The sequence below is a fragment of the Chroicocephalus ridibundus genome, chromosome 15 (genome assembly GCF_963924245.1).
Source record: "Chroicocephalus ridibundus chromosome 15, bChrRid1.1, whole genome shotgun sequence".
Classification (NCBI taxonomy): Eukaryota; Metazoa; Chordata; class Aves; order Charadriiformes; family Laridae; genus Chroicocephalus; species Chroicocephalus ridibundus.
Genome location: NC_086298.1, coordinates 1,795,094 through 1,813,198, shown reverse-complemented (window position 1 = coordinate 1,813,198; position 18,105 = coordinate 1,795,094). Strand labels below are relative to the sequence as shown.

The 18,105-nt window shown below is 58.6% G+C and overlaps 3 protein-coding genes across 4 annotated transcripts; all 3 read right to left on the bottom strand.

The window, feature by feature from the left end:
* Positions 1-126: 126 nt before the first annotated feature.
* On the bottom strand, positions 127-1,118 carry HDHD3 (haloacid dehalogenase like hydrolase domain containing 3). Its single transcript, XM_063352647.1, has one exon. The coding sequence runs from the start codon at positions 1,114-1,116 to the stop codon at positions 400-402; it is 717 nt and encodes a 238-aa protein (XP_063208717.1). The 5' UTR covers positions 1,117-1,118; the 3' UTR covers positions 127-399.
* A 644-nt stretch (positions 1,119-1,762) lies between these two features.
* ALAD (aminolevulinate dehydratase) lies at positions 1,763-10,443 on the bottom strand. 2 transcript variants are annotated; one of them, XM_063352646.1, is made up of 14 exons: positions 10,349-10,443; positions 9,869-9,952; positions 9,451-9,623; positions 6,568-6,715; positions 6,337-6,387; positions 5,509-5,605; positions 4,997-5,132; positions 4,455-4,538; positions 4,133-4,221; positions 3,759-3,814; positions 2,969-3,056; positions 2,322-2,408; positions 1,991-2,120; positions 1,763-1,898 (listed from the first exon to the last, which is right to left on the bottom strand). In XM_063352646.1, exons 4-14 carry the CDS (start codon positions 6,678-6,680, stop codon positions 1,816-1,818), a joined length of 1,014 nt encoding a protein of 337 aa, XP_063208716.1. In that variant the 5' UTR covers positions 6,681-6,715; positions 9,451-9,623; positions 9,869-9,952; positions 10,349-10,443; the 3' UTR covers positions 1,763-1,815. The 2 variants fall into 2 exon arrangements, with proteins under 2 accessions (XP_063208716.1, XP_063208714.1); XM_063352644.1 differs by lacking the exon at positions 9,451-9,623.
* Positions 10,444-12,514: 2,071 nt separating this feature from the next.
* On the bottom strand, positions 12,515-16,821 carry POLE3 (DNA polymerase epsilon 3, accessory subunit). Its single transcript, XM_063353331.1, has 5 exons — positions 16,742-16,821; positions 16,565-16,641; positions 15,654-15,739; positions 14,802-14,920; positions 12,515-14,306 (listed from the first exon to the last, which is right to left on the bottom strand). Exons 2-5 carry the CDS (start codon positions 16,628-16,630, stop codon positions 14,146-14,148), a joined length of 432 nt encoding a protein of 143 aa, XP_063209401.1. The 5' UTR covers positions 16,631-16,641; positions 16,742-16,821; the 3' UTR covers positions 12,515-14,145.
* Between the last annotated feature and the right edge of the window lie 1,284 nt (positions 16,822-18,105).

Here is an 18,105-nt window from a genome sequence, read left to right as displayed (position 1 = left end):
CAAATCAGTAATGCAAAGTTTATGTTGATTGGCAATATATTAAATTAAGTGAAATTCCCCCACTCCAGCCTGTTTTGCAGGCCACCGCTGTCGGGAACAGGGGGACGCTGCCCGTCCCTCCCCCAGAATGAACCTTCTGGAGCACAGCTTGACCCAGTCCCCGCTCTACTGGGGGAAGACCCCACCGCTGAGCCTCTTCCATAGTGTTTTTAGAGAGATGAAGTACATCAGCAGCAACACTGAGTGTGTCAGATACATTTTATTGTATGGACACCCCTCCTGCTCCGCGGGCAGCTGCTCCCTGTGCTCAGAAGAGTTCGCTTCTGTTCCCTGCACAACCGGCAGCACAAAATCCATGCCAGGACTGGTTCAGTGCTCAGGTCCTCCTCTGAAACGCAGCTACCCCTTCTCGATAAGGGTCAGGAGGTGGCTGAGCGTGGGCAGAACATGCTCAGGGGGCACCTCCGGCTCAGCGCTCTGCCCGGCGGCCCGCAGCAGAAATCCATGCATGCCCACGGCTCGGGCTGCCCTGTAATCCCGGGTGTAGTCATCCCCTACATGAGCCACCTGCTCTGGGGGGACCCCACCGAGGCGCAGAGCTTTCTGGAAGATCCTCCCATCTGGCTTGGCGAAGCCTGTCTCCTCAGAGGTGAGGACAAATTCAAAGTGGTGACGCAGGTTGCACTGGGAGAGGATTTTTTCCAGCCGGTTGTCGAAGTTGGAGACGACCCCCATACGGAAGCCGCGCTGGCAGCACTGGCTCAGGGTCTCGCCGGCTCCTGGCAGCACCTCCCAGTTACCAGCGCTGCAGAAGTCGTGGTAGAGGTTTTCCGCCATCAGCGTTATGACTCCCTCTTCGTGCACACCTGAGAGCCTGAAGGTCTGTTTGACCACGTCGACCCACCACTGCTGGGAGTTGAGCCCCCGGCCCTGGCCGTAGTTGGGGAATAGCCGGCCCTGGGCTCCGTACGCCTCCCGGAATGACCTAGTGAGAGCCTCTGGCTGCACCTGGATCCCGTGTGCCCGGGCCTCGGCCGCGTAGCTCTCCCCCACCGGCCGCCGCAGCCGCAGCAGCGTATCCTTCACGTCCCATGTCAGGAAGCGAAGCCGGAGCATGGCTTCAGCAGGAGCCTGGAGCAAACGGGGGGAGCCAGGGGCTCTGCTGAGGGGGAGCCGGTGCCCAGTGTGGATCAGAGAGTGTGGGCGCCGGCCCTCTGACCATGTCACACACACTGCTGACAGCGGCCCACCGCGGGGGGCTCAGGCCCCCTCTGGGGTCTGCACGGAGAGGTGGAGGGGAGGGAAGGCCCTGCTCCGATTCCCGGGGGGTAAAATCTCCCAGGCCGGGGCCGCTGCACCCCCTTCACCCTCCCCTCCCCCCCGTGGGTGCTGCTGCGGGGCCCTGCGCGGGGGCTGCTGGGGGCACCCGGGGCTGTACCCACAGTGTGTGCGGTGGGGTACGGGGGGCACCCGGAGCTGTGCCCGGCGTGCCTGCAGTGGGTGTAGGGGGGCAGGGGGCTGGGGGGGGGGGGGGCACCCACAGTACCGGGGATAGGAGAACGAGCGCCCGGGGTGTACCCGGGGTGGATGTAGGGGGGGGCGCCCGCGGCTGTGCCCGGCGTGGGTACACGGGGGCCACGCAGGCGCGGGGTGTCCCCGGGGCTCCGGGGCGGGTTCCCGGCGGGGGGAGGCGGCCGGGCCGGGGGTACGCGCGGTCCCGGGGCGCCCCCAGCTCCGCACTCACCGGCGCCGCTCCCCGGAAGCCCCGCCCCGTGCCCCGGAAGCCTCCCCCCACACCCCCCGGAAGTTCCGCCCTCAGGCCCGTCCCGCCGCCGCCGCCTCCTCCCTCATCCAGCGCAGCAGCTGCGGCGCGAAGTAGGTGATGATGGCGTCGGCCCCTGCGGAGAGACGAGAGGCTGGAGCCGCCCCGGGGGGACGAACCGGGCCGGGGTCGGGGTCGGGAGCGGGTCCCGGGACCGCCCCGCCTCACCTGCGCGCCTGAACGCCGTCACCGCCTCCCTGACGGCAGCCTCCAGGCTGAAGGCCCCGGCCTGGGCCCCGTGCCACAGCATGGCGAACTCCCCCGAGACGTGGTACACGGCCAGCGGGTGCGTGGGGTGCTGCGGGGAGCGGCGGGTGGGGGGGTCAGACACCCCTCCCCGCACACCCCGGTGCTCCAGCGCCCACCCCAAGGTGCAGAACCGCCAGTCGCAGCCCCTCCACTTTGGCTGTCCAAACTGGCCATCCCAGACACACGCCTCTCCTCACCCTCCTCCTCCAGGGACACCCCGTGCCCTCAGGGCCACGCAGAAAGAGCTTACTCGGGCCTTGACCTCCCTCACGAGGTCCAGGTAGGGCATCCCCGGCTTCACCATCAGCATGTCCGCTCCCTCGCGCACGTCCCGGTCCTGTGAGGGGAACACACATGCAACCCCCCCCCAGGTAGAAGAACATTTTCCAGCAAGTCTGCAGTTGTTTTTCCCCAGAAGTTCTGACCTGGCGTTGGTTTTCCCAGGAGGGATGACTGAAGGGTTTGGTGAGCCCCTAATGCCACAGGAGCCCCCGCTGGGCTGTGATGGGGGAGAGTCAACACTTCCCTCACCAGAGGCACAGTGCCTGGGAAAAGCTGGTGGCTGCGTGTCCCTGCACCCGACACCCCAAGCCACAGCGGGGTGTGGGGTCACCACCTCTGCAGCTCCCAGGTCCCACGCTGGGGACCAGCTCTCTGTCAGGCTGACGGGCCTCACGTTTCCCTTGCTTGGAGAGGGGGAAGACACTTGACCGTTTTGTGGACGTGCTTCCTACCCGCTTTGGACTCCAACACCCCTGGGCTTGCACTCCCCAAACCCTGCTGCACAGGGTGTGCAGGCTTGTCACCTGGGCACCCCGTGAGGGTTTTCCAGTCCCCACAGACGTAAACACACAACCCTTGGTGCTGCCCCAGACAGCCCAGCCCCGGCCCACTCACCACAGCACGCATTGCCAGGCCCCTGGCGCCCGGGGGCAGCTGGTAGCATCGCCTGTCTCCAAAGGCGGGTTTGGATAGTGCAGCATCCCTGGGGACAGGCAAGGCAAGGGATGAGGACCAGCACAGCTCCCTGCGCCTCTTACCTCATAGAGCTTCAGAAACTTGAGGGCAGACTAGGACAAGTGCCTGAGCCATTGGGGACAGGAAAAGGGGGTCTCTCCTGACCCGCCTCAGTGCCCTAGGATCACGCTGGGAGGTCTGACAGGCCCAGGCTGGCCCTGGGAGCCGTGTTTCAACACCCGCTGCCCTCCCCATGCCCAGAGTCTGGGGTAAAATTGTGTCAGATGTTTTCCTTTTGCTCTTTTCCAAGACAGGTCCCTCAGGGATGCCCTGTCAGGGTCAGGCCGTTCTTGGGATGAGGTCTAATAGCTGACTGAGCTGAGCCTTGTCCCTAAAGCCACCCCCTGGGGCAACACCAGCTCCCACAGCTCCCCTCTCCACTGCTCCTGGCAGCTCCCTCCCTGCCTGCCTTGCCACCAGCACCCAGGACAAGCATGTGAAGGGGTGGGATGGAAGATCACCCAGATGATCTTCCCACCAGCCAGCCTCTCCTGGGCAAGGTACATTTGTCTCCCTTTTGCACCAGGAAGTAGGTGGAGAGCACTCCAAAGTGACCACTGTGGTCACAGCTGCGGCCCAGGCTCTGGCTGAGCCCCTTTCCAAAATAACTCTCCGTGGACGCGTCTCCTGGAGCTGGCTGGGGATACTCCCAGCTGAGGGACAGACCCACCTGAAAGGACCGTAGAAGCATGAAGCAAACTTGGCGCTGTAGCTCATCACCGAGACCTGCAGAGGAGAGTGGAGCCATGAGGGACAGAAGCTCGGTGCTGCATCATGGCACCGGGGCAGTAGTGATTCCCTCCCACAGCTGTTTTATACTCTGCCCCACATCCTCCTTCCCCTGCCAGAGGGCTGGCACCTTGCTGTCCCCGTGTCCAGCCAAGGACATTCCCTTCCTGTCTGCACAGGGGCAGGGAAATGCCTGTGGTACATCCTGGGCAACGTGGGGGTTTGCTTCTCCCACCACTTGCCCAGGTCCTGTTGCGGTGCAGCCTCCCCGTGGACGTCGTTCCTGCCTTTGGCCCACGCAGATCCCGAGCTCACCTTGTTGCCCAAGTCGTTGGAGATCAGCGCCGCCTTTATGGCCGCGATGCGCCCATCCATCATATCTGAGGGGGCAACGATGTGGCAGCCTGCGGGGAAAGACCAGAGATGCCGGGAAGTGCCCGAGGCTGTGACTGCCTGCAGGAGGAGGTGACCCCAGGGCCAGAGGGGCCGCGGGTGCCTGTGGCTGTGCTGGGGCCAGCTCAGAGGAAAAGCAGTCCCAGCTGCAGCTGGGCCCAGTTTGCTTTTGGGCCTGCTGAAAGCAAGAATGGGCAAGTCCGCGAAAGTTGGGCTCGGGTACCAATGCCAGGAGACTCCCCACCTGCTTTGGCGTAGGCCAGTGCCACTTCTGCCAGCCGCTGGCAGCTGAGCTCGTTCTGGATTGTGCCATCTTCACGCAGGATGCCTAGGAGACAAACCCGGGGTCAGGCGAGGGGCTGGACGGCTGGTTGCCTCGATCCCTAGAGAGGTTCTCGCTACACAGATGCTCAGAACAACAGTGGGGAATGTGTTAATAGAGCTGGGTCAGAACCAGGAGACCAAGGACGCATCCCTCCAGGACAGGACACAACACCTGGGTGCTCTGGGGAAGGGCAGACAGCGATGGGGGACACAGACAGGTGCTCAGACAAATTCAGATGGCCCGGGACTCAGAGCCTTAAGCACCCGTGCCTCCCACCCTGCTGTCAAAACCAGCTCTCCCAGGCTAAACTGTACCAGCGCTGGGAGCCAAGTCACGGGGCAGGAGCTGGGCAGGCCCCACCAGCACCCAGAGCTCCTCAGCCAGAACCAGCAAACTGCCGGAGACTCCGGTGCCAGGAACCTTCCCGAGGAGCAGCCCCGGAGCCCAGGCTGTGCACTCACCGCAGTGCCCATGGGAGGTGTAAGGGCACAAGCAGACATCGCAGGCGATGAGCAGCTCTGGGAAGGTGGAGCGGATCTTCTTGATTGCCTGGATGGCAGGTGTGTCCTGCGCATCAGCAGCGGAGCCTCTCTCATCCTGTGGGAAGAGAAATGCCTCAGCCAAGGGCCAAGGCCAAGGCCAAGGGCCTCCCACCAGTAACTTGCCCAGGTAACATTTTCTAAGCTGTAAGATCCTGTAGCGCAGGGTGGTGTGACCACCAACGATGGAAAAGGGCGATGGAGCAGTGCCTCTGAACAGTGAGTGCAGGTCTTGGGGCCTCCCGCAAGAGCTCTGGGAGCTTTTTGGGTGTCACTACAGCCTCCCATCCCTGTCCTGCTCTCCTGAGCAGGGTGCAAGCACATCCAGAGACGCTGAACAGCTGCTGTTTGATCAGGAGACCCCCTGGCCCCATGTGGCTCTCCCACACCCCTGTGGCTACCCCAAGCACCCTGCCACCACCATGCACACTGACCTTGTGGACCTTGCTGGGCACCCCAAAGATGAGCACACACTTCAGACCATCCTCGATGAGGGGACGCAGCATCCCCTCCAGCTTGTTGACGCCGTACCTGAGAAGAGCACAGCAAAGGGGGCTGCCAGGCACCCAGACCTGCTCCCTGGGGCAAGCTGGTCTGTGACCTGGCTGCTGGTCTGTGAGCGATCCAGCATCCACGCCAAGCAGCAGCTGGAGGTGTTGCCTGAACACTGAGAGGAACAATCCAGGACCTTATCTGGGGCTACATGAGCGTTATCTACCCAGCATGGACACTCTCTGCTCTGAAAGGATGAGCATGCCCTGCCCTTGGATCTCTTATCTCGGCTTCCCCGTTGCAGATCCATCCCACCTCCCCACAGGACCATCCCCCTGGGGCCTCTCTGACCACAAGTGTGTTAACGTGGCAGCAGATGAAGACAGGAGCTGCCAGTCCAGCGAGATCTAACGCAGGACCAGAGCCCGTGTCCTTGCACAGGTTTTCTAGCTGCTGTTGGAAACCCTGTTCACTTCCAACTTCCCTGCGTGCCCAGCCCACAACGTGCGAGTGCTCTGGGACATCAGGAGACCTTGGCACCATCCCTGCCAGTACTGGTGCTTTCCCAGCATCCCCAGTATGATTCCCTCCATTTCCATGGTGGATGAATGCTCTCGCCCTGCCTGATGCTGGGGGATCCCCAAGGCAGGGACCAGAAAGGTTGGAAGTGTTGCCCCTGGCCCACACTCATCTCAGGCCGTACATCAACCCTGCTCGGGCACGGGGCATGGCAGCCACTGGCACGCAGCTCGGTGGGGCTGGCTTCTTACCTGGCTTGTCCAGGGAGGCTGGGGATCGGCTCCACTGCATCAGGGCTGTCACTGCAGGAGGTGGATGGGACAGAGACGTGAGGACTTGGCATGAGAAGGAAGCCCCTACCCCAGGCTTGTCCACAGGGAATCTTCTGGGAAATCCGAACCTATCTAAGAGCTCAGGGAGCACTTAGGCCACTCAACCTGAGCTTGGTCCATCCCTAACCCAGAGAGCCAGGGCTCACTCACGTGACAAAAATGGGGTAGATGAGGTTGGAGGCATCAAAGGTGGTTGCCGTACACTGCCAGGAGCGCAGCACCGGGTGGAAGTAGCCGCTGTGAAGAACGGAGTCTGCCTGCATCTTGGGTGTTTGCTAGGAGGCTGTGGAAGGAGGCTCTGAAACACCAAAAGAAACCAGCAGCTGGTTAGCGGCGGTGTCCAGGTAAGACACGGCTATCGGTGCACGCGAGGAGGGGGCTGAGATCCAGGCAGCCACCGCAGGACTGTCCCTGTCCCGCTCTGGGCACACACGGGGAGCATGAGCTGCACCCAGCCAGTTCAGCCCCACTCTGCCCCGCGCCGGGCGGGTGTCGCAGGACCCCGCAGCAGCAGACACAGCAAGGCTCTCCCCGTCAATGGGGATGATGCCGACTCCTCCCCACAAAACCTCCCAATTCTGTGTGTGAAACCACCAATTCACAGCCACCAGCGTCCTCCCGCAGCAGAGCCACCTTCACACGGATCAACACTACCACCGTCCTCAGGCTCCGTCTGTTTTAGCTCATGTAAGCGTACCAGCAGTTTTCTAATGATCGCTTAATGCATTTTACTTGTGCTTAACGCTGTCTAATTGCGTGATACAGCTTTTTTATACAGAGTAGTCAAAAGCTGCCCTGCACAACACAAAGTCTTTGTGGCCACAGTGGAAAGGTGCAGTGGAGGATGACTATGGGCACTGGATGAGAGGTGCAGGATCATCCTGAAGTTACCAGGGCTACGAACCCTGCGGTCCCACAGCTCCGGTGGCCACTTACTGCTGGATAAAGAAAACTTGGGAGTTCATAGAATCACAGAATGGTTTGGGTTGGAAGGGACCTTAAAGATCATCCAGTTCCACCCCCTGCCCTGGGCAGGGACACCTCCCACCAGCCCAGGTTGCTCCAAGCCCCGTCCAACCTGGCCTTGAACCCCTCCAGGGATGGGGCAGCCACAGCTTCTCTGGGCAACCTGGGCCAGGGGCTCACCGCCCTCAGAATGAAGAATTTCTTCCTAGGTGGGCAAAACAGATTTCAGGGGTAACAAAGAGCAATTACTCAAAATACATAAATCAAGTGTTAGCTATGTTATTGTTGCAACTTCTCCTGTAGCAATATTTTCTGCTTATGTAACAGTTATATCTAGTAATAATTCAGCGATTAGACCATTAACATTTAAGTTTCCACTTGCACTAAATTCTCACCAACGTGTGGTTGGTGAGAGCGTGACGGAAGGGGCCGGGCGAAGGCGGCTCACAGGGGACCAGGCATTTGGCTGCGGCACAGAAGAGAGCAGCCGTTACGGCCGGGACGCCCGGGGAGCCGCAGCCTGAACAACGAACTGTTTGCACGGAGAGGCTTCGAGGGCTGCTGCTGGCGGCACGCGGGGCCGCATCCCACCAACGCCCCGTGCAGAGGAGCCGGGGGTGTCCCGCGAAACAAACAGCAAAGTCCTGCTGGCCCCCTCCAGAGGGAGGCGGGCAGGAGGAGACGGGCTGCTGAAAGAGCAGGTGGAATTCCTCCACTGGCACCCCCGGGCAGGGCGTCCCACGGGAGACAGGGAGGACACAAGGATGGGGCCCATCTCAGTGGAGCAGCCCCGTGGTCCCCGGTCCCATCCCAGGAGGGACTCCCCAGCAATGAACCTCCGTTCCCCATCTCTCTCCGGAGCGCAGACGCGGCTCGCACAGCATCCCAGGATGCAGGCCAGGGGAGAAAGTTCTACACCAGCACTTGCGACAGCAGTCAGCCACGGAGCCGGGCAGGACATGGCCCCATTCTACCGCAAAACTTTTAATTTGAGGTGTTCACCTATTTTATATGCTCAAGACCTTTCAGATATTCCAGTGCTGAGCCAAGTTCTCATTCTTGGCACAGGCCGCCCCTGTGCATGGGGCACTTGTAATATAAGGGCATCGCATTCAGTCCAGCAGTCTTGCATCCCCAGCAATTACCTCTACTTGGGAATGGGGAAAAAGGCACCTCTCAATTTCTTACAGGCTTATATGTTTAAAAACATTGTATAAAAAAAATCAGACAGTGCTTGCAGGGTATGCAGACCAGCTGACCGGCACGCTGGCAGTGTCACAGCGTCACTTGGCAAGTAATTTTTAGCCCTGGAAAGCTGCCGCACTAGTCCTTACTCGCGGGGAAGGGGACAGCCCTCGGGAGAACTGGAGTCGGCAGCTCCAGCACAGTGGCTGGGCTCCGGGCTGGGCTCCAGTGGGCTCCGGGCTGGGCTCCAGACTGGGCTCTGGGCTGGGCTCCGGGCAGGCAGAGATCGAGAACAAAAGGCTCAGTGAACAAAACCCATCTCGAGAATCCAAAAAATGTGTTCAATAGTTAATCCCACAGGAGGAAGGGGAGGGGGGCCGGGCTGGGACCAGAGGCACCTGATGCTGTATGGGACAGATAGAGGCCACCGCTCCAGAAACTGCCCTCTCTGGGGAAGGAGGAGCTGGCACCCGGCGGAATTGCAGAGCGGAGATAACGGCCAGGACGGGTGGGCCCTGGTGCAGCACCCGTCTGCGAGGCCAGGGCAGCCAGGGCCTCCTTATGAGCCCCACGTGCAGAAGCTGTCCCCCGCCCAGGGACACAGGCTCCCCCGGCCTGTGCAGGGCACCCGGTGGGACAAGGACACCGGGGTCTTATGGCCACAGAGCCACCGCGCGCCCCACGGCTGCCCGACGGCAGGGATGCAGAGCAAGGACAGTGAGTGCCGCGATAAGGGGATGATGCACCGCATACGTTATACCCTAAAATGGGGCTGTTTCCCCCCAAAGGCCCCCTTAGAGCTCCCAGCAGAGCACACGTGCCTCTTCCTCCATCATTAAAGGCCCAAATCCCTATTTCTAAAGCAATTTGCTTCACACACACCAGAGCATCGGTGAGGAGGAGTTTAAGAACAGCCCTGCAGCTCCCTCCCGAGTGAAGGGCTCCGCAGCAGAGTGGTTCCACTGTCGCTCCTCCACGCCGGGACCGCTCCAGGACCAAACCCGTGGCACCCCAACCCGCGCCTTTGCCCACGGCGTCCCCGGGCACCTCGCTGCCTTCGAGGAGAGTGAAGCGGCAGCAAAAGGAGAGACCCCAGGCACACGCTGCCCTCCCTCCCCTTTGCACCAGCATGAAGGAACCAAAGTTAGCGGAGGGGCCGAAGCCCGACCCGGCGCAGGCCGAGGGTGAGCGGCAAAGCTGGTGACCACCCCATGAGCCAGGCACTGCCCGATGGCTGCTGAGACACGGGGAAGCCGCTTTCCAGCATTTTAGGATGTGGAAACAGTCCACAATTATTTACCTGAAGTCCTGGAGACACGCAAGCTCCCAAAAATCCCAGGTGGGAACGGGGATGGATTGGTGCGCAGCAGGAAAGCGCAGCTCCCTGGGGAAGACAACGGAGCTGCGGGTTAATTAACAGTCGCTAACAAGGGTCAAGACGTTAGAGCCGATTTCATCTTCCAGGCGGGATCTGGAAATGGGGATGCTCCCGGGGGGGCGGTGGTGGTGTCTGTACACCCCAGGGGGAGAGGGGTGTCAGCCTGCTGGGTGCTCTCCCCACGGTAACCGCCGGTTACCGAGCGAAAACCCTGCGTTACGGAGGGCTGCCCTTGCTGTCCGCCCCCGAGCCTGCAGAGCCGGGCCCTGCCCCTGCAACCCTCCCGATCCCCGGCCTCCGCGCAACCCTACAAGAGGCCGGGGTCGGGGACCGGGGACCGGAGCCGGGGCGACCGCCCCGGCTCCGGTTCCCCGGTCCCCGACCCCGGCCCCGGCGACTCACCGACCGCCGCGTCCCGCTCCGTCCGTGGGACTCTGCCCCGGCAGCTCATGTGATTTGCATAACCCCGCCCACCCGATTAACATAAACACGCCCCCTCTTCTTCTCCCTCCCCCGCCGGCGGGAAGTCTCGCGCGGCGGAGCGCGGGAAAAGGGCTGGAGGCGGCGGGGAAGGGGCTGGGGGGGTGTGAATTGCGGAGGGGAGCGGGGGTTTGGGAGGGTGTAGGGGGCTGGAACGGGGTTTTGGGGTGCTGGGGGGGGTGTGGAGAAGGGGTGGGGGTGCCGGGGGGTCTGGAGCAGGGCTTTGGGGTGCTGGGTGGGGGGCTGGAGCTAGGTTTTGGGGCGCTGGGGGGGGCCATGCGGGTGGGTTTTGGGGTGCGAGGGGGTCTGGAGCAGGGCTCTGGGGGGCTGGTGGGGGGCTGGAGCCAGGTTTTGGGGTGCTGGGGGGCATGGAGCAGGGCTTTGGGGTGCTGGGGGGCCACGCAGAGTGGTGGTAGAGTGCTGGAGGGGTCTGTAGCAGGGCTTTGGGGTGCTGGGGGACCATGAAGGCGGGTTTTGGGGTGCTCGGGGGGCATGGAGCCAGGTTTTGCAGTGCTGGGGGGCCATGCAGAAAGGTTTTGGGGTGCTGCAGGGGAACCTTGAGGCAGGTTTTGGGGTGCTGGGGGGTCTGGAGCAGGGGTTTGGGGTGCTGGGTGGGGGGCTGGAGCTAGGTTTTGGGGTGCTGGGGGTGTCTGGAGCAGGGTTTTGGGGTGCTGGGGGGCCATGCAGGCGGGTTTTGGGGTGCTGGATGGGGGCCTGGAGCCAGGTTTTGCAGTGCTGGCGGGCATGGAGCAGCGCTTTGGAGTGCTGGAGCAGGGCTTTGGGGTGCTGGGGGGCACGTAGAGCAGGGCTGTGGGGTGCTGAGGGACCACGCCACCCGGTTTTGGGTGCTGCAGGGATACCTGGAGCTGGGTTTTGGGGTGCTGGGAGGCATGAAGCAGGGCTTTAGTGTGCTGGGGGAGCATGGGACAGGGCTTGGGGTGCTGGGGGGGACTGGAGCAGGTCCGTGGGGTGCTGCGGGGTCCTGCCAGGTGAGGGGGGGCTGGAGCCATGCTGCAGGCTTGGCAGCGTGCACACAGGACATGCTGTTTTCTCCATCTCATCAGAGCAAGGGAGATCGTAGAATGATTTACGTTGGAAAAAAGCCTTTAAGATCATTGAGTCCAACTGTAAGAGTAAGAATACTTGCAATATGCAAGAGATGCTTGGATCAGGCTCATTAGTCTTCGTAAAGATCAGTCAAATACAGCATCTTCCCCAAAAAAAGAGGCTTATTCGAATAGATACCTTCTGCGGTTCTGCAGCTCCCACGCAGTAATACCGTCTCCTTCACCCGCTGCAGGGCATAAACCCCGACCCCGCGTCTCCCGCCGGGAGCGAGGGCGAGCAGACGGCTCCTTCACCAGGGATACAGACACGAGCACCCCAACCCCACTTCTCCCGTAACTGGAAATCTCGTTATTTCCAGTCTCTGCGCTCCCCTCGCTCGAGGCCACGTCGCAGTAGCCTTCACCCTCCCTTTGCCGCCGGCTGCTCCACCAGCAGTTTCGCAGCGGGTTTGCTTCTGCCGTGGCCGCACACTTGTGGGAAAGCAACGGAAGATCGGCGAGGATAAATACGCTCAAGCGACTCGCACCTGAGGTGCTGGGAAACACATGTGTCACACTAATTGTTCAGTCTTGGGTGCTTGCGCGTAAAACACTTGCGCTTAGATAACGTTAAGTCTGCCATGGAGTCAGGGACACCTCATCTACCCGCTTGAGAATCCTGGCCTGTTGTTGAAGGTCAAAGCACAGTGGGAAAACGATGCCTGTTCGAACCCTTGAAGTCCCAGCGAGAACAGAGTCCGCGTGCGTTCTTGCTAACAAGGACTCCCTCGCTGCCAAGGACTCTCGCTAACAAGGACTCTCTCTCACTCCGTGGCACCCACGTCCCCTGCTTGTGTGCCTCTGCCCGGGTGCTGCTTCGGCGATTCCCCGCTCCACGAAGTATCGAGATTAAACTTGTTCTTTGCCTTTCATCCGTGGTTTTGTGCCTGCATCGGCTCACACAGCGCTTCATGCAACCGCAACCGGCTCGGTTCGTTACTGACAGAAACAAGAGACTCCAATTCTGTAAAAAAATCTGGCTTTTATTTAGATATTGTTCCCTTCCAGAATATGCACCCCAGATATGTAGTAGAAGAGGAAAAAAAGAAAAAAAAAAAAAAAAAAAAGAGGAAAAAGAGCTAGATGGCAGGCCGTTTTTGTTACTGGAGATCTTGGGAAGGCATCCTTAACTCAGTCTTTTCAGAAAATCTTTGTTGATTCAGTTCTTTTCAAGAGCTGGGCCCGTGTGTGTGGAAAGCCATTGTGCCATAAAAGCAAAGGCAGGGCAGCTCTTGGGGGTAGCTCTGCATATCAGCAAAACTCGTGGGTTTTACTTAAACATACCTAAAGCTTTCCTCAAGTTTCCCTCACCACACCTTGGTTAAGTTCAAATACTGGGTGTATTAGTCTTCAAAAAGATCAGGCAAATAATAGAGCTTTTTTCCCCCCAAAAGAGCTTATTCTAACAGATATTTTCTCAGAGAAGAGAAAGGAAAGGCATCAAAACTAACAATTCAAGTATAAAAGAACAAACCTATATGAGTGCTAGGAATCCCAACAGCTTATTTCAACCCATTTTTCTTAGAGATTTTAAAAACCAGAGGCCCGAGGCTGCCCTTCCTGGGCAGGAATGTCCTGTCCTCGCTGCTCTCCTGGAGCCTGTCACAGCGGGAGGCAGCATCTAAGGCTCACGAGGGACCTTTGATGCGATTTGTCCCTTCTAGTTGGGGGAAAAAACCCCAAACCACACCGAAAAGCCACCAAAATCCAGCACTCTATTCTACCACGCTTAAACCTGCTGCAGTCTCCACCCTGTCTGCAGGACCTGCAGCTCCGCAGAGGGAACGGAGGCGAGAGCATCCCATCCACCGGTGCCCGCTGCTGACCTGCAACAAAGGTACCGCCTGATACAGCCACCTTTTTTTATCCTGATACACATTTTAGCCATTAATTTTGCTTCGGATTTTTAATAAAACTCCTCTTGGTCTCCCAGGGCTTTAAAAAGACACAAACCAAGCACTTTCGGTATTTAGTTTACATCTTAAGCGCTGTGGAGTTTTTTTGATTTCAGTTGATTTGGGGGAGAAAGTCAGACAAGCGGACACCGGTCCTTGCACGGTTACACCGTATTGCTGCGTACGAGTGGTAACTGTCACAGGGACAGCAGGAAGAGAAGGCACAGCCAGAATGCAAGAAAATGAAGGAAAAAACCAAGCCACTTGGATAAAGAGCTTAAATGTTCAGCTTCCAAGCCTCCTGACATCATCTTGGCGATTCTAAACCCCAAACGGTCAATGACCTATTTGATTCATCCCCTGACTTGGTTTAACGAGCTTATTCAGCAGTCTCTCAAGTTCTCCTGGCCAGCTTCTGTACTGAGCATCCGACATCTCTTTTTTTTTTCCTCTATTTCAGAGCCAACCCAGCGTAAAAAGCCCAGTCCCATCCAGTCCCGTTCCAAACCTGGGGAGAGTGCACGGGGAGGAGCGGTCCTTCCTCGAGAAAAGCTTTAGCAAAAGTCCTTTATGTACAAGTTAAAGCCAAAAAGGGGCAGGCCCCAGCGGAACAGAACAAAGCTCTACTGGAAACAAGAGGGGACACAGCAAAGTTGATTGACAGCATTTATATCCCCCTGAAGAAACCCCGACCCCTGCACGCGTCTCGTCAGCAAGCTCAGTTGTCCACCTCTTCCTCATCATTTTGCTCTTCTTCCTCCATCCTTTCGTCATCATCATCATTCTCTTCCTCTCGGCTCTTATCTTGCTCCTCTGAGTCTGCCTTCTTGTCCTTGTCTTTCCTTGCTTCTTTCTTTCCTTTCTGTTCACGCCTGTAAACTACAAAAGGAAAAGCGAGAACACTGAAAAATTGCAGGCCAGTGTTTCCCCGGCATGAACAGTGCAGCACCTGAAGCCCAACGTCCACTTGCTCTCCGGGCTTACAAGGGGAGCAGTGAACCCATAGCAGCGACTCACCCTATTATTTGAGCTGTGCTGAGCAGCTCCATAGGAAATCAGGTTAAGTTTCAGCAGAAAAATGCTGAAAAGGACGCAGGAGTTCACATTTACGGGCAGCGCTTAAGGCTTTCCTTAGATAAACATAATAGGGGAGTGATACCAGATGAGACTTTCTCAATCCTCATCAGTTGTGAAATAATGTTATCCCAGTCCTGTTAAGGTGGCACATTATTATTCCCCAGGCAAACTGCAGTGTAGGATGCTGGGCAAAGAGAAGAGAAACAAGACAGGCAAGTAAGTGTTGCTTGTCCAGTGTTCGAGGAAAACAGGACGTGGTGCTGCTTAGACCCCCTCGACATGAACTGAGGACGATACCTTCCAGTGATTCTTTCAAGGGGGCTACAAATCGCTGAAACTCCATTTCCTCCATGGCAGAGAGAACATCGCCAGCGTTCAGCGTTTTCCTCTTCCCCTTCATCGCAAAGTTATTCGCACTAGTCAAAAACAAGAAGGAAAATAAGAGTTAATTGGTACTGTTATTAACTTAGTCTTGTTTATTAAAGTCACAAGCAACTTCAAAAAAAAAAGCCATCTCCTAAACATTGGGGTTTTTTTAATCATTTAATAATAGTAGCTTAAGAAACCGTCTCTTTTACATTGGCTGTTTGTGCTTTCATCTAGCGGCATCGCTCTCCCACGGACCTTTTCTACAACCGGGAGGAAGGAGAAAGGCTGAACATTGGCTGGAAGGTGAGAACTCCAAAGGCGTGTGAGCGCTGAGCACCAGAGAAGCGGCTGTTTGCACAGCATAATCTGAGCCACCCGGAGACGTTCCTGTGTCCCCTGCCACCAGATCCAAGGCTGACGAGATTGGCTCTTGCTTGCCCTAACGCAGCCATGTGGTGAGTAGCTTGAAGAGCGAGCAAAGGGCTCTTGCTTTGCTGGGAAAAGCCACGCAGTCATATCCTAAGGCTAATGGAAGTCCAGGACCCCTCTTGTCCCTGGTGGGGTTGGGTCATCTCTGCGTCCAGAGCCAAGGTGCCTTCCCCACGCGTTGTTAAGGACAGTCCAAACCCAACTGCTGCAGTCCGGGCTGCACTAAAGATGGTTTTATTTATATAAGCAGACAATGCCAAAACAAACACTGGAAAAAAGTCTCCAGGAGAGCCAGCAGAGAGGTGAATTATAAATCAACTGCACAGATAATCTGATGCAACGAGTTCTTACCATGATGTTGCATAAAGAACAAACACACTTGCCGCTCGAGATATTGCGCTCCGAGCTTCTTTGGAAATATTGACTCCATCAGGAAGCTGAAAAACAAATTCAACTTTTATCAGCGGCTGCTATAAATGACTTAAACTTGCATAATTCACATGTCAGTTCCATTAGGGCATTTCAGAGGGCTCGGCACCACTGGAAGCTAAATGTTGACCTCAGATGCTGTCACAGAAACTCTCATGCCAGCTGAAAGCTAACTGCAATTTCACCGTGTTCTCTCAAACGCTGTAAGCTACACAGAAGCAAAGTAATCTCTGCGTCAGTGGTGGGTCCGGCCACCACCTCCGGGACAATTCATCCGGTGACTACTGAGTCCCTGACACAGACCAGTCACCCCGCTGTACCAGTGCCAGGACAGCGGCTGGACTTGGTCTTAAAGGTCCCTTCCAACCTGAACGATTCCAAGATTCTATCCAGATCCATTCATTGGTGCCCCATGGCTCAAGACCAAACGTATCATTAAATTAATGACTGGGAACTACTCTAGATATTTATATTTTTATATATGCCAGGCGTTCCTTCTGCTCTGATTTACTTGGCCAGCGGGCTCAGGAAGCCCCCCTGCGGGAGCTCCCCCGCCTTTGGCCTGTCCTTTGAACACTCACGGGGGTTCGCAGCCTGGACCGTCCCTCCGGGCCCCGGGAGGGCCCCAGCTCCTCGGGGACAGCACGGCGGCACCGCCGCCCCCCCCCGGGGAGGGGCCTCCGGGGGCCCGGCCGCCTTCGGGACCGCAGGACCGTGAAGCCTCCGGGGGCTGCCGGGGGAAGGGGGGCTGCCCGGGGGGTGCGCTCGGGCAGCGGGTGCCCGGGGCCGGCTGCCGGTCGGTTCCCCCCCACCCCCGCGGGGCCGGCACCCACCGCCTCCTTGATGATGCGGGTGATGACGGCATTGGGCAGGTTCAGGTCCTCCGGTCTCTCCGCCATCCTGGGGCCTCCTGCAAGGCAAACGGGGCGTCACCGGGGGCGGGGGGGGGGGGGGCACGGGGCGGGGGGACACGGGGACAGCCCGGGGGGCGCGGCCCGGCCCGTCCGTACCTCACCCGGCGCGGCCGCCGCGGAGCGCGCGCTCACCGCTGCCCTCTGACCCCTGCCCCCTCCCGGCGTGCACCGCGGCCCTTCCCGGCCGCCCCCGCGGCCGCCGTTGCCTGGTGACGGGATGGCGGCGGGGCGGGAGAGCGGGCCCGGGTTCGGCGGGGGAGGCCCGGGCTGCCGGGGGGAGGGTCGGCGGCGGCCCGGGGTGACTGGGGAGCCAGCGGAGGGTGAGGGGTGTCGGGCTGGGGGTGGAGGGTGAGGTGCTGGGGAAGGTGGTGGGAACCCCGAGGGCGGGGGGGTCGGTGTCCGTGGTGGCAGACGCTTTGCCCCGCCGAGTGTCCCTGCTCACTGCAGGGGGCTTGGACTAGATGACCTTTAGAGGTCCCTTCCAACGCAACACATGGTTCTATGAATGCCTTCCGGCCTCTCCCCGCGGTGCTGCCTGAGGGCACGCAGTGTGGGTGCCTTCAGCCAAGTCATGGCCGCCCCGCAGACCCGGCCCTGTGCCTGGCCCAGACGTCTGTTAATCTCACCAGACTTTATCCCTATTGATAACCTGACAAGGTGATTAAAGTAAGCTCAGAGTGCCAGAAGGGAATGTATTAACCTGGTACTGCGTCAGGGTGATATTTGAAACTGAGAGTAGTGATTGACAATGCAGCTGTTTTCCATGGAAAGTGTATATTTTCCAGTAGCAAGGGCAGTATTATTAAGGGAGGGAATTCTGCCCCTCTGCTGCGCTCTGTGAGACCCTCTGCAGTGCTGCCTCCAGCTCTGGGGCACCAACAGCAGAAGGACACGGAGCTGTTGGAGCGGGGCCAGAGGAGGCCACGAGGATGATCCGAGGGCTGGAGCCCCTCTGCTGTGGGGACAGGCTGAGAGAGCTGGGGGGGTTCAGCCTGGAGAAGAGAAGGCTCCGGGGAGACCTTAGAGCCCCTTCCAGTCCCTAAAGGGGCTCCAGGAAGGCTGGGGAGGGACTCTGGAGCAGGGAGGGGAGCCATAGGACAAAGAATAAACTGAAAGAGGGGAGATTTAGACTAGATAAAAGGAAGACATTTTTTTTACGCTGAGGGTGGTGAGACACTGTCCTAGGTTGCCCAGAGAGGTGGCAGATGCCCCATCCCTGGAAACATTCCAGGCCAGGTTGGATGGGGCTTTCAGCAACCTGGTCTAGTTGAAGATGTCCCTGCCTCTGTCAGGGGGCTGGAGTAGATGGTCTTCAAAGGTCCCTTCCACTCCAAACTAGTCTATGATTCTATGATTATTGTAATGGGGATAGTTTATAGACATTTGTGAGACAAGTTTATAGGTAAAGGTAATTGTATTAGACACGATAGTGTGCTGGGGATAGCATACAGCATTTTGAG

Excerpts from the sequence above, each read along its gene's own strand:
- POLE3 (XM_063353331.1), bottom strand. The coding sequence starts at position 16,630 with ATGGCGGAGAGACCGGAGGACCTGAACCTGCCCAATGCCGTCATCACC. Across the intron at positions 15,740-16,564 it reads CCCGCATCATCAAGGAGGCG|CTTCCTGATGGAGTCAATAT; the intron begins GTGGGTGCCGGC and ends TTTGTTTTTCAG. Across the intron at positions 14,921-15,653 it reads GTTCTTTATGCAACATCATG|TGCGAATAACTTTGCGATGA; the intron begins GTAAGAACTCGT and ends GTTTTTGACTAG.
- ALAD (XM_063352646.1), bottom strand. The coding sequence starts at position 6,680 with ATGCAGGCAGACTCCGTTCTTCACAGCGGCTACTTCCACCCGGTGCTG. Across the intron at positions 6,388-6,567 it reads ATCTACCCCATTTTTGTCAC|TGACAGCCCTGATGCAGTGG; the intron begins GTGAGTGAGCCC and ends CACCTCCTGCAG. Across the intron at positions 5,606-6,336 it reads AGCCTCCCTGGACAAGCCAG|GTACGGCGTCAACAAGCTGG; the intron begins GTAAGAAGCCAG and ends TGCTCTTCTCAG.
- HDHD3 (XM_063352647.1), bottom strand. The coding sequence starts at position 1,116 with ATGCTCCGGCTTCGCTTCCTGACATGGGACGTGAAGGATACGCTGCTG.